The sequence below is a fragment of the Equus caballus genome, chromosome 20, assembly GCF_041296265.1.
Source record: "Equus caballus isolate H_3958 breed thoroughbred chromosome 20, TB-T2T, whole genome shotgun sequence".
Lineage (NCBI taxonomy): Eukaryota > Metazoa > Chordata > Mammalia > Perissodactyla > Equidae > Equus > Equus caballus.
Window position 1 is genome coordinate 7468063 of NC_091703.1, and position 13969 is coordinate 7482031.

Below are 13969 nucleotides of genomic sequence, written 5' to 3' on the forward strand. Positions count from 1 at the left end.
CAAACTGCAGAGCCTTGGGTATAAAGATAAAACTTCAAAACTGCCAGGAAGAAAAGACAGACTTCCTATGAAGAAATAGCACTACTGACAGTAGACTTCTCATCATTACTAATAGATACAGAAAAACATTTTCAAAGTCCTGAGGGGAGACTCTATAAACCTACAGCTTTGCACCCTGCCAAATTATGTAAGTGTGAGGAGTTTCAGACATGTAAATACTGAGAGCCTTTGCCTCCCAAATACTTTCAATGAAAAAAACTATTAAAGGATATTCATCTGCAAGAACAAAAGTGAGAAAGAAGACTGTCAGGAACTGTGAAAGACATAAGATTTTACCCTACCTGCAAGTTAACAAGGAAGCCTGCCACAGATTCTCGGCTGCTGGCAGAATGACACGAGATTCCTGGGTCAGAGACAAAGGACTTTATTACCCATGGCACAGAGGCAGCGTAAGTTTCCTGTTCACATTGCTTCTCCTAACCTCCCAAATCCCATAGGGGTAATGTGGAGCAGCTCAGGTGGATGCTGCTCACACGCTGGGCCTAGAGCACAGTGAAAAGCTGAAGTTTAGGAACCCTCCAGTCTTTTGTTTGTTGGTTTGTGTGTGTTTGCTTGCTTGTTTTCCTGCCAATCTTTTAAAGAGGTTGTTAGCAAACCTGCCCCATCTTTGCCCCTGAGGAAGATGTTATCTTTATTATCCTGGTGAAGAAACAAATCTCCTCTCCTCACCCAAGGGAAAGACTACCTCTGTCTTCCAAGGTTGTTTGTTATACAAGTGGTTACAAGTGTCTGGAAGTTCCATGGAGAATTGTCTCCCAACAAAGAGGTGGAATGCAAAAAATAAATATAGAATTAAAAAACAATTTTTTGACTTCAGTTGTGTTGCTTTAAATAACTTGTTATTTTGTGTGTGCTTTTTAAAAAATAAAAACTCTAATACTTGGGAAGAGGAGCTGTTAAAAAAGTTTTTTTAAGTTCCTATCTCATTTAGGAGCTGAATAGAGACCCTAAATAAATTTAGGCTTTAGAACAATTTATTAAAGGATATTTACATGTGTGTGTGTGTGTGTGTGCGCATGTGTGTGTTAAAGAATAGAAATGCAATTTACAGTTTTTTTAACTGAAGAGATAAAAATATTAGAATATTTTAAAAAATTGATCAAGCCAGTAGAAGGCAGGAAAGGAGAAAATTTATGGAAAGATAAAGCTTATGGCATATATCTAAAGAGGTATTTAGAGGAACATTTATAGCCTTAAATGCTTTTGTTTAAAAGTAAGAAAGCCTCAAAATACATGAGTTATTCTTTCACCTAAATAAGCTGGAGAAAGAGCAGAATAAAGCCAACTAAACAAGAAGAAAGATGATAAAGAGAAGAGCAGGAATTAACTGGAGTTAGAGAAAAATGCACCCACTTTTCTCTGTCTCCTGTTAAGTGACTGGACTCTGGTCCTTCAACTTTCTCACCTGCAAATCTGGTGATGCAGGTCTGAAGGGACAGTGCGCCTTTAAAGGAGAAAGAGAGGGGTGGGAGTAGAGTAAAACTTAGTAAACAAAGCTATTTCAAAGAAAAGAAAAAGAGAAGGATAACAACATCTTTGAAAACCAAATTCATGTGGCCCAGATGATGGGCAGGATTGTCCTTTGGGGAACCATAATTATTATTTTTAAAAATCCAAACTCTCCTGGAAAACTTGGGAAGTTTCACACAGACTCCATAGTATGGTCAGTTCAACAAGCATTTATTAGCCAGGCGCTGTGCTGCTGCTGCTGGGCTAACTGATGCTGGATGAATCAGACATGAGTGCCAGCCTGGAGGACAAAAAGGCAGAGAAATGAACCTCAGGGGGCCACTTAATACCATGACGGGACTTGCAGTGAGGTCAGGGAAGCGCATAACTCCGTGATTGCCCTACTCCCAAACCCAACAGGGAAGAAAACAATTCTTGGTTTGGAAGTGTCAATAATCGGCAGAGATAGGAGGTTTTAAAAAGGGCAAACTATGAAAAACGTTGATAAATCCCTAGGATTAACCTAACCTGATAAATAAGGGTATTATTCCAAGATCATTAGAGGTAGCCACAGTGCAATAAATGTAAGAATAATGTAGGGAACGAAAAAAAAAAATTTTCCTTTTACCCTTATAAGTATCTGCTGGTGCTCTGTAACCAAAGACAAATAAGAGAAAAACAAGTTTATTAATATGTGCTTCACACATGTAACACATAGGAGTACCCAGAGATGGGTAATTCAGAGGTTTGGTTAGATCTTGGGCTTATGTATCAGTTTGGCAAAAAACCAAAACTTTTTAGAGAAGTGATAAGACAAAGGAAAATGACGAGTTTCTAGGAGTAGCGAATTGTGGAAAAGCCAATATATAGGAAACTAATGGAAGATATGAACTAGTTAGTAAAGATTTTTATGTAGATTCCTCTGGTGCCATCTCTGAGCTGATAAGGGTCTTGAGTTGTCTCCATTGATTAACTTCTGTCCTTCCTAGTAGAGAGGGGAGGTGGGACACCTTTGCAAATTTGTGTCCTGTTCTTAGGCAAATCAGAGGAGAGGCAAGAGCTTTCTTGTATTAGCTTCTTCTCAATTGCCTTCAGCTCAAAATAATCCTTATACCAAAGTAGCATATTTTGGAAGGTAGCATATTTTGCTATCCTCTAATAAGAAGAGAGTGTTAAAAGATGTTTAGCATCAATCTGCATGAAGGGAATAAAGTATAAGTTGGGGCTGATCTTCCTGTGGTGTGCCACCTGCCTCTACCCCAAGCCAGCCAACACCTCTAGTATGCAAAGGTCACTCAGTGCATTTGCTGCACAAATCAAGGTTGAACCGTAACTCCTTTGCATTGTAAAGATAAAGTTGAAATCCCTTTTTTACCCTTCTTAAATACTTTTCCCTCCTTTCCCAGAGGCAGTGATTGTTCCAAAGTCCTGTATAGCCTTCCCACATCTGTTTTAATACAACTTATGCATATATATTAATGCTATACCTGATTTTAAACTTCCTATAAATATCGTACTGAACACATCTTATTACAACTTACTTTTTAAAAAAACTCAACATCATGTTTTTTAATTTTAGCCATAGTGATATATGTATCTCCAGTTTGTTCACTTAACTCTTGTATATTGTGTGTATAATATAACAATATATATGAAATAGTAACTGTATGAGGGTGGTACTAATAATATTTCCATTTTTCACATGAGAAAATTGAAAGCAGATTAAGCAGTTTGTCCAAGCCATATAGCTAATAAGAGAGATTCAAATTTGGGATCACAAATGTTTGCCTATTCCATTCCAATTCATTTAGTTCACAGCTTTTTTTTGTTTATTGCCTTAGTTAGGATTTATAATGTAATGGGGCAAGGAAGGGTGAGAGTGGGTGTCCTTATCTTACTCTAGACTTTATTTGGAATGCTCCTAAAAATTTTCTTTAACATCAAATATGATGTTTGCTACAGGTTTTCATTAATTACCTTGTTAAGGAGGTTGCCTTCTATATTTTTTTTAATAATGAATAAATATTACATTTATCAGATGCTTTTTTCTTTGTATCAATAAAGTTTTCAGGAACCGTGGTATTTTGTTGAGAGCCCCTGGATGGCGGCTTTGTTATGTTCATTTGAAATGTGTGTCCTAAACCGAGGCATTTGTTTGACGACTTTATTGATATTTCAATTTGAACAATCATTTATGTTTGAATATTTGTTTCTTCAGAGGTTTTGCCATTTGAAAAATGTTACGCTTTTTCTGATCAATGATTCAAAAAAGGGTTGATAGTGATATCAGACTTGGTGTAAATCAATTTATAAATTTTCCCTTCTAACGAAATTATGGCTTTAGCAAATATTCCCTTCAGATTTCATAGTTATAAAATGAAACATTTTTTATTGTGGCAGTAACTTATAGACCAAAGCATGTATATATATATAATATATATATAATTGTGATGTACATATGTATACACCATGTAAACAAATGTAGTAACTTCTGAAAGTATCTAATTTTAAATGTCTGTCCAATATAATGATGAACTAATGAGCTCTAATAAACTGGAAAAAGTGGAATAAACTGGGGGAATGGCCACATTTGTGTTTATCACATCTTTAGAGGGGCACTTTGAAAAATAACTTCCTAAATGACTACTTATCAGCCCAGTCCTTTATTTAATTATTAGAAATACTAACAAATAATAACATTACTAATTGAAATATCAATTTTGACAAGGCTTTACTTATTTCTCTATTAAAATGGCTTCCTGAAAGTGTCACAAGAAGTTAATGAATCACTTGTTAATTAAATTTGAACTTTTCTCCTCTACTACTCAAATGGAAAAAACTGAAATATGATATATTCAAATTGCTTTATACTAAATTGAACATTAATGATGATGTAAATATAATATATGTAATGTTATGCATGAATGTGAGAAGAATCTGTAACATTTATAATAGAATTTGCTAATTTTGAATATTGACTTAGCTTTTAAGTTCATTTTGTTCTTAAAAATTCAAGTGCTGAAATAGTATTTTACCAGCATTTTCTAATTAACCAAGTGTAACTTTCATGAATTTAAGCGTTCTCATCCAACTAACAAATCCATCTATCTTTTCTTCTCTTGTTTTGTTAGCCTCTTAGCAAATATCCTGCTGTGATAAATGACATCTCATTCTGGTTGCCCTCTGAGAATTACTCAGAAAACGATTTCTATGACTTAGTCCGAACAATTGGAGGAGACCTGGTGGAAAAAGTTGATCTCATAGACAAGTTTGAACATCCAAAGTAAGTAAAAATCTTTCTGATTTTATCCTTTTTTGTCTCTATGTGACAAATAGCATATGGAGACATATAATAATATTTTGCTGAAATCCAATGCATATGAGACAAAATGTTTTCTAAATTTATAGTGAATGTATAGCTTATCAGAAACACCTTTTATATCAGTCCTTTCTGAAAATCTTTCTAAAATGCATTTTTAATCTCTCCTGCCTTAGTAAAGAAAATATATGAAACAGAATGTTTTAAAAATCTTGTTGTTTTCTGGTATTGTTTTTGAAAGTGATTGCTTACCATATCCCATCCCAGGAACAGAGGAGATGAGGCAGAAAGAGGAGTTTGTGGAGAAAAAGCTGTTTTGTTAGTCTCTTTGTGAATGTTTCTTGAGTACTTACCACAGGCCAAAACCTGTATTAGGTTCTGGGATAAAGTTTGGTGACTTTATCAGGATTCATCTTAGTGTTGACCTGTTCTCCTGGTGTGTCTGTGTGTGTATAGTTGTCTCTCTAATCAGATTTGAGTCTGCTTTGGTTTTAGGAAAGTTTTCTGGAATTATATCTTTAAGGCTTTGTTCTGATCTGTTGTGTTCTGTTGCATTCTTCAGAGATTTCACTTATACATGAATAGACTCTCTTTTGTCTGGCTTCTCTACCTATTAATTTCTCTCTAATGTTTTCAAACCCTTTATTTCCACTTCGTTTTGAATACTTTCCTCATTGTTATCTCTTCTGTCCCTTACTCTGTTTTCTGTGGTCTCTCCTTCCTTGCACACATTCCATTTCCATTTTCAGTAACTTTGTTTTTCACCCTTTTCTGAGTTCTGCAAGCTCACCTTTCAGATCCTCCTGTTTTTTTTTTTGCCGTCTCTCTCTATTTCAGCTGTGTGATTTTTCTTCATAGAGAAATTTATTCACTTTGTTTTTAGAATTTATTGTAAAATATTTCTCCAGAAATTTCATATGATCCAATGGCAGCGTTTTTCTATGACTTCTCTGTAAGTAAGTTTTCTTGCCATATTCCATATTTTTTTCCTATTTTTTGATTGATGTAGGTGTGGTCTGCATATGGTTACTTTTTTGTCACTCATATTTGAATGCATTGGGTCTTCTAAACCAGCTATTTGCACAAGATTGAAGTGTAAGGCTGAGGGTTGACATGGCAAGGAGGTGCTAGGGTGCTCGTTCAGGCTAGTTGTTTTCAAATCATAAGGCTTTCTTTTTCTCCAATGCCAAGAAATCAACTCTTTCTTTAAATATGGCTCACTTATTTCTTTGATTGTTTCTGTAGGTCTGCCTCCCACCCAAAATCTCACCTTGTTACAGATAGAAGGTTTACCTTTGTTTACCCAGTTTCAACACTTTCTGGTGAAATAGACCTTGCACATGAGATTGTAACCCTCAGCTCCGAGAAATGTATTTTCGCTGGTGTTTTCTGAGATATGCCACTCTGTGTGTTTCTTCTCTTCACTTCTCCCCTTTGTCTTCTACTTTATTTTGGTTGCTTTTTGGCAGCCTTTAAGTATATTTTGGAGCTTGCAGATGATATCTGTTTCCTAGCTTTACAGAAAATAGAATGTATGGGGTTGCTTGAGTCTCTGACACAATGGAGTACCCTTCAGCCCTGGACTTTGATGTGAGAGAGAAATTTCCAGGAGTTTACATGTTGATACTGAAGGTCTGGTTATTTACTTTTGAAGAGGAGGAAAAGCATGAGGAAAAGATTGTTGGCTAAGTATTAACTGATATGCCAAGGGCATGACTTGTCATTTTTTTCCCATTCTTATTTAATATGCAGAAAACCATCTGGAATCAAGGATTCAGAATCCATTCTTAATTTTTTATTTCTCAAGCTCTTTCTTCTTGATGTTGCCTTAGCTCCACCTCTACTTCCCATATCACCAATGTTAAAAGTAAGATGAGGAGCCCTTTTTGGTTGGAGATTGTCAGAACCTAAAGGTTACAGAGCACTGTTATTGCCCTGGATGTGGGGTAGCTGTGGTTTTGGGGAGGGGTTAATATTGAGTCTTGGTGACTTGTAATGAACAGGGTAAATGCAGAATGAGCATGTAGTTGGAGAGTTGCAGTGGGAGTGGGATAGCGTCAGGGTCCTGTGGACCCAGAGACAGAATAGGCAAGCAGACAGTTCACTAAAAAAGGAAAATCACTACACTGTATGGAAGTATTCTGTTAACACAGGTCTACGCACACAATCCCATACCTACTGGTAAAAGGAGAATTTGTCCACTCCTTCTGGAGGAGGCAGCACTTTTGCCTGGAAATTTGAAAACAAACAACCAACGAAAAACTAGTTCTCACTGGCACTGATATTACCGTCTCTTAAATAAATGTTAAACAAATATCTGTCATTTTGGAGCTATGCCAAATGATTAGGCTGCGCAGAGTGTGCACCTATCTTAGTAAGAGACTTGGTGATTGGAGTGAGGTTCCTGTGGCAGAGATTGCTACTTATCTTTCAATATCCAACCCCCATTTGAAAAATAACACAAGGTTGACTTTTTAATCCAAGCAACTTGCCAGCCAACTAAAAGTCTACACTTCTGAGCCTCCACTACAGCTAGGTGTATCTATGTGGCCAAGTTTAGCCAATGATTTGTAATTAGAAGTGGTTAGTGATATTTCCAGAAGTTTCCTTAAAAGATGGGTTGAGGCTATTCTTTTTCCTTTCTGCTATTTGGATGTGAATGTAATGGCTGGTACTTTGGCAACCATTTTGGACCATGGTATGATCTTGGCAATGGAAGCTGTGTAGAGTACAGCCTGGGTGCTGACACTAGAGTGTCAATTCAGCCCTGGACTTTTCTGTGAGAGAGAAGTATCTTGTTTAAGCCACTATTTTTCAGTTCTTAATTACTAACAACCAAAGTAAACCTTGATCTTAAAGTCCTAAGGAAAAGGACGTACTTGAGGAAAAGGATACATTATTTAGTAATGGCAGCTCACTGTGTAATGAGTCTCAGGAAATATCTCGGGCAGGGGGTAACAAACTTTTTCTGTTAAGGGCCAGGTAGTAAATATTTTTTACTTTGTGGGCCGTACAATCTATGTCATCTACTCAACTTTGCCATTGCAAAAGCAGCATAGACAAGATAAAATCAAGTGAGCATGGCTGTGTTCCAGTCAAGCTTTAAATACAAAAACAGATGGTGGGCTAGATTCAGCCCATAGTTTACTGACCCCTGACATAAAGGAGGGAGACACATGTAATTTTTAAATGACCTCCCCCACACACAGATTCTAAAGTGCTCCCCTAGGAGGTCATTCTTCCTTGAGCACCCTGCACCCTCCCGTGTTCCTCCCACTAAGAGTCCCTGACTTGGGTGGTGGCAAGTGAAGGCTCACCTGACCTTTCACTCATCAATGCATACCTTGACCTCAAGATTTATTTTATTCTATCAACACATAAATTAAGTATTGCCAGATAGTCCAAAAGAGCTCTTTGCCTTTCTTTGCCTAACATCAAAAACTGAGAAATGCTAGTACTGAGTGAAAGACAATGGCCCTCTCTGCAATAAGCAGGTAGTTGAACAAATTAGCTGTTATTATTTTTTTAACAAGAATAGATCCCACAATGTTTCAGGGAGACATAAACTGCTTAATGTGAGCCTAATTTCATAATGTTAGACAAATGGGCAAATTTTTTCTTGATTACAAATAAGAGTCTGTGCCCTGAAGGAGGAATGATGTTCAGATTAGAAGAAGATGACATTTTGTTTCAGTTTGTCATTCAGAACCTTCTCCCAGAGCATCTTTGCCACTTAATTTATAAGCCACTAAATGTACAGAAGAGTTCTTGTAGTTCCAAATTTCATGTAACAAAAAATATAGCAATGCTTCCCTCTGGAGAGGAGAGCTGGGGTCACCGTATGTGCTTTGATACCTTTGGAATATTGTACTATATCCATGTCCTGAAAAATGAGAAAACTTAAGAAAACAAATTATGTTTGTCAACATACTAACCTGGATATCTCTTGTTCGACACATTTATGAATATGTTGATTATTTTAGTCTCTGAGTCTATGCAACTTAAGGAATTATGGTGTATAGTGTTTATTTTCTGCTATAACACAATTGCTCAAAATATTTCTTAGCCTGGGGTTAGGAGAAAGAGCAAAGAAGAGCAAAAGGAAACTTAACTGTTGTGTTCGACGGCTATCACTTCATTCGGGAATGCTGGCCAATTATATTTGAATTGTGGAGATGGCCTATAAAGGAAAGCAAATAGGACAGATTTAGTTTGTGCATCAGGCAGAACTTTTTGAAAGTTAGAATTAGGGAATTTAAAAGAAGTATTTGATTTGAGTACAAGAAAGGGGTGGTAGTGAAAAATGTCCCAGGTGCTTGCAGCAGCAGCTGCCTGGAGATGTTCCCGAGCCGCTTCTGCTCATAGACTTACACCTTGCTCCTGGGCCTCTGCTTGCTTTGCCACGTCCTATTCACACCGCCATGGACACAGTTTCCCAAATCCATCAACTGTGAGTCAGGGTGTGGTTGGGGCTAAGATGCTAGAGGTGAGCAGGCTGAGCTAACGGACGCCAAAGGTGAGTCTCAGCTCTCCTCAGTCCTACTTGATATCCCTAATGCTTATGTTCTTTGTGACCGACCACTTGCAGTTTTTAAAAAATTGGCATAAGTAGTATACTGGAACATTTGTCATCATTTTTAACAGAATTCTGAAAAGGGACGTCACCACAAGAGGCACCTTCTCAGTATAGCTGGCCTCACTTCTGAGAGGGTGTGAGTCATGGACATTACCTGTTTATAACTCTTTATGGTATAGTGGGCACAACTGTAGATGAAGCAGTTCAAATGACTTCTCCTTTCTTCTTCCCCTCCTCCAGTCTTTCCACCTTTTCTTTCTTTTTTTGGTGTGTTTATTTGTTTTTGCTTTGTCAAATTACACCCAATAAAAATGCCAACACATAAAACTTTGAAAATAAAAAAGGTGGAGATTTACCCGTCATCTCAACCTTCTAACACAACTTTAACATTTTTACATTTTCCCAGTCTTGACTTTTCCATACATGTACATCACATGACATAAACCCTTGAATACAGAAAGGTAGTATATGCTTTGTATTATCACCCCCATGGTCTAGGGCAGGGTTTTCAACCTCTGCACTACTAATATTTTGGGCCAGATAATTCTTTGTTGTGGGGGCTGTCCTGTGCATTGTAAGATGTTTAGCAGTACCTCTGGCCTCTATTCACTAGGTATCAGTAGCACACACCCAATCCTACCCCTCTTATAATGATCAGAAGTGCCACCTGACAGGCAAAATTGCTCCCATTTGAGAATGACTGGAATATCATGTAGTGGAGAATGTCTTATTTCTTATGAAAAATATTTCTTAAAATTGTGCTTTATTTTTATCTTATGACCAGTGGGGAGAAGGGATAGAAGGACCTCACAAGAGGGAGGTGTTCTAGTGAGGGTTCTTGTGGTTCCAAGGAAGATGCTTGATGCAACATGGGAAAAGCTGGACAAACCAACTAGGCTTCAGAAAGAGCAGAAACTAAGGCGGGTCTGACCTTTCTCTGCCTCCATTGCTCTTCTTGGGTCTGTCTACCAATTTCTAGTTCTCTATTGCATTTTATTTTCTCACACACACTCTGTCTCACCTCCATGGTCTAGGGCAGGGTTTTCAACCTGGAGGACCAGCTGGTGGACAGGCTCCACTTGAGTTAGATGCCTGCCCTTGGTCTAATTAGCTACATGGGTCAAGTGGACAGGCCTCTAACCTTGTTTTACAAGTCAGTAGGTTTACTCTTTATACAGATCTTTCTTTGTTTCCTTTTTAACCTGAAGTCGGTAGCTTATGACTCAGGCACTACCATTTTTAGACTTCCTTGAACTTCATGCAAAACACGTGTCATAGATACATTTGCCAACTGATTCTTGAGTTCCTGTGTTATGGGAAACATTGGGCTAATTGGGCCCACAAAGATGTTGAGGCAAGATCCTAGTTTTTATGGAGCCAAATAACACAGGAAGTAAATTAGAAATAAAAAGCATAAGGTGACAATAAGGTTGGTTAAGCCTAATAAATGGCCTGCACAGTTTCTTGTACACAACTGATGCTCAGTAAACTTTCGCTGAATTCAAATGAGAGGCACATATCTAGGGCAATAGATTCAGAGGAAAGTGGCCATTGTTCTGGGAAGATTTACCAAGGAGACAGGATAGCAAGCTCTGTATGTTTGTCTCCCTTCTATAAACCTTGTTAATGAGATGTACACAATCCTGATTCTAATTAATGTGAGTAAGTGCTCTAAAGAGAAACCTTCAGCTTCTGTAGGAAGAACTCTGGATTGTTAGGTTCTTTTGTTGCCAGGACAGATTCACTCATGGTGGCCCCTTTAAGACAAAGGGGTTTTATTTAAGGATACACCTGAATCAGAATTGGAGCGCTGTTCAGAACCAAGGCAGATCTGAGGGCCAGATAGCTTTGCATGGTTGCTTCTGGTTCTGTCCCTCTCCTTGCTCCTCCTGACCAGTGTCTATATCCTCCACCCTCCTGCTCCGTACTTACACACACATTAACATCTCCACCTCTTTCTGCATTGCCAAACTCTTTTCTGACCATTTCTCTCCATTGTCCCAGTACAGATTCTGGAAGGAGCTAACCAATTGACTGAGTAAACTGCCATCATCCCTTTAGGGCAAAGCCCTGTGTACCAGGCTGCCACCTAGGGTTCTGGTTAGTCTGTGGATGTACCACTGTTGGGTCAAGAGCCCATTGTTGATCTAGTTAGAGACCACTAGTAAAATGGCCCAGCCAGCTTCCCAGAACAAGAACCCACAGGCTGAGCATTTTCAACTGAAAGGGTTCACTGAACATTTTTTCAGAACAGACACCCAACTACTTCCTTCCTTTTCCCTCATCCCCCACCAGTCTATTCTATCTATAGAACTCTATGTAACTGCTCCAAATTGTTGACTCATTCATATCTTTCAGTTTTTATTTGCATTTAAACTTTTCTAGGCTATTCTACGTGGTGGAAACTCCTTAGGGCACTATGGCCAAGTAGCTCTTTTCCATCTTCCAGCAACATTTATATTAGTGGAAGGGGGCCCACTATGTGATGCTTGGTAGATAGTTAATTGATCCTTCTTCATTCCTTAGAGGATCTTTTATTGAATGACTGGAAGTAGTTTATGACATAAAAAGTAGAGGCAATGTAGTCCAATGAAAAGAGCTCAGAATTCAGAGTCAGAAGCTATGAGTTGAGTCTTGACTTTCCACATCTTAGATGTCTGATACTGGAACTCTCTGAGCCTCAGTTTCCTTATCTACCAACTGATAATACTAATCTCATCCTTAATTGGTAGCTGCAAAAATTAGATGAGCCAATATATGTGAAATGCTTCGAAAACTGCACAGAGTTTTTTTTTTTTAAATGTTAGCTATTAGAGTAAAAACCAGTAACTTTTACAATCAACTTATCTTGTTTATTAAAATAAAGAATAATCTCAGTATAGCTAGGAGTCTTGGATTTGGCAGCCAAATGCAGACTAGGAAGTTCGGGTAATAAAGGGAAACAGAATGAGACTATATAAAACTGTCATTCTGAAATGATGCATGTTCTTATTGCAACTTAAGGAGTAAATTTTTAATCAGAAAAAATAAAAATGCTTTGTAAAGTGGCATAGATGCTGGTTGGCAGAGCTATGTAGTCAATATGTCTGTTCCCTGGGTTGTATGTGGGAAAATACTATGGACAATGGCAGGTAGGATGACATCTCTGGTTTGCATATCACTCCCTGGTCTTGTTTCTTTTGTCAGAGCCAAATAAGTGCAGTTATCTGAACTTAAAGATTGGCCAGCAATGAAAAGCCAGCTACAGCTAATCTTGGGAGAGCTTGTCAGAAGTTGTGTCCCCTTGAAATTGACAGCATATAGTACCAAGGAGATGGCTGGAGGCAGCTAGGCCTGCTCTAGATCTTGCCTGGCTTCTTTCCCTTTCTTCATTTATTTCAGTGCTGGTGGCGTGAATATAAGCACTTTTATTGTTGTGGTTCAGACACCCCAGAAAGCAATTCTAAGAAAACTATTTTTAGTCTAGATATTTGTTTTTCCCTACCTTCCTTCCCTTCCCTCCTTTCCAAAGCCTTTTTAAAGCAGTCCATAAGGGTTGCATTTCGTCGCTGTCACATAGCAGCCCCGTTTGCCACCAGCGTTAGACAAATTAAAACACAATTAGTTCAGTCCCCAAACACCTTGTTCTGCCTCGTCCCCCAGCACGTCACCATTTGCTGAAGGATTCTTTGGGATTACCATCAGAGCTGACCTGGCAGGGCCCCAGGAGTAGTGTGTCTGCACAGAGCAGGAGGAAGGAAGAAGGGTACTTGACAAGAGCCAGACAAGGAGAGAGGCCAGGCGCCTAATGAGCTGGATCTTCAGGGACCTGCTGCATTACAGGACAGCTTTGTGAAAATTAACCATGCAGCCACTCTTTCCTCTTTAACTTTCAATTAGCAATTTTTGGGCGGTTCTTTGGATATTATCTGCACTTGGCATCCCGTGTACCTTTTTGTAGTGTGGAGCTTGAATGCTCTTTCCAAGATGCAAGGTAAGAGTAACTCACATTCCTTGATGTTTCCCTGTCCCACCTCCAGCTGTACTGATCAGGGTAAAGAAAGTTAAAATGCACACCAAGGGCAACCTGTGAGGGGAAATGTCACAGAACTGCTAGAAGAATGGGATGGGGAGGGGCAGGCCCACCCCATGATTTTGGGCAATTATGAGTAAGGCTCTAAATCATTTTGGGTCTTTAGATTTGTTATCCCAATTCACAAGGTCACTTCTTTCCACTGGCTACCACCCAGATTTGATGCCCAGAGCCAGCAATGGGAGTCTGCTCTCCCCCTGCCCACTCCCCACTGTCTGTCCCTGTGTCAGTTACCTTGTTCTTCACACCCCACAGAAGCTTGGCCTTGAATGTACCACAGCCTTCACAGTTAATGATATTGTCTTAGTAACCAAGAGAGGTATGAATCCAAATACAGCCTGATGCTATACAACCTCACAGTTGTATATAGGATAACCAAGTAGTTATCCTAATTATAGATTTTGGAGTTGAGTTTCTAAAGATGGGCCAATGATTTGTAACAAATTCTCAAGGATATATAGGTGAGACCTATTTGAGTCACTCTTCAAAAATT

General features: G+C 38.5%; 1 protein-coding gene across 49 annotated transcripts in view; it reads left to right on the forward strand.

The window, feature by feature from the left end:
* FARS2 (phenylalanyl-tRNA synthetase 2, mitochondrial) overlaps nt 1-13969 on the forward strand; it is a 465546-nt gene that overhangs the window by 305822 nt on the left and 145755 nt on the right. For all 49 annotated transcript variants that reach the window (XR_011429879.1, XR_011429877.1, XR_011429876.1 and 46 more), the window contains one exon: nt 4641-4792. Coding sequence is in view for 43 of the 49 variants with exons in the window: in XM_070244873.1 (XP_070100974.1) it covers nt 4641-4792 (152 nt within the window). In the remaining 6 variants the exon portion in view is untranslated. The remainder of the gene's footprint in view (nt 1-4640; nt 4793-13969) is intronic.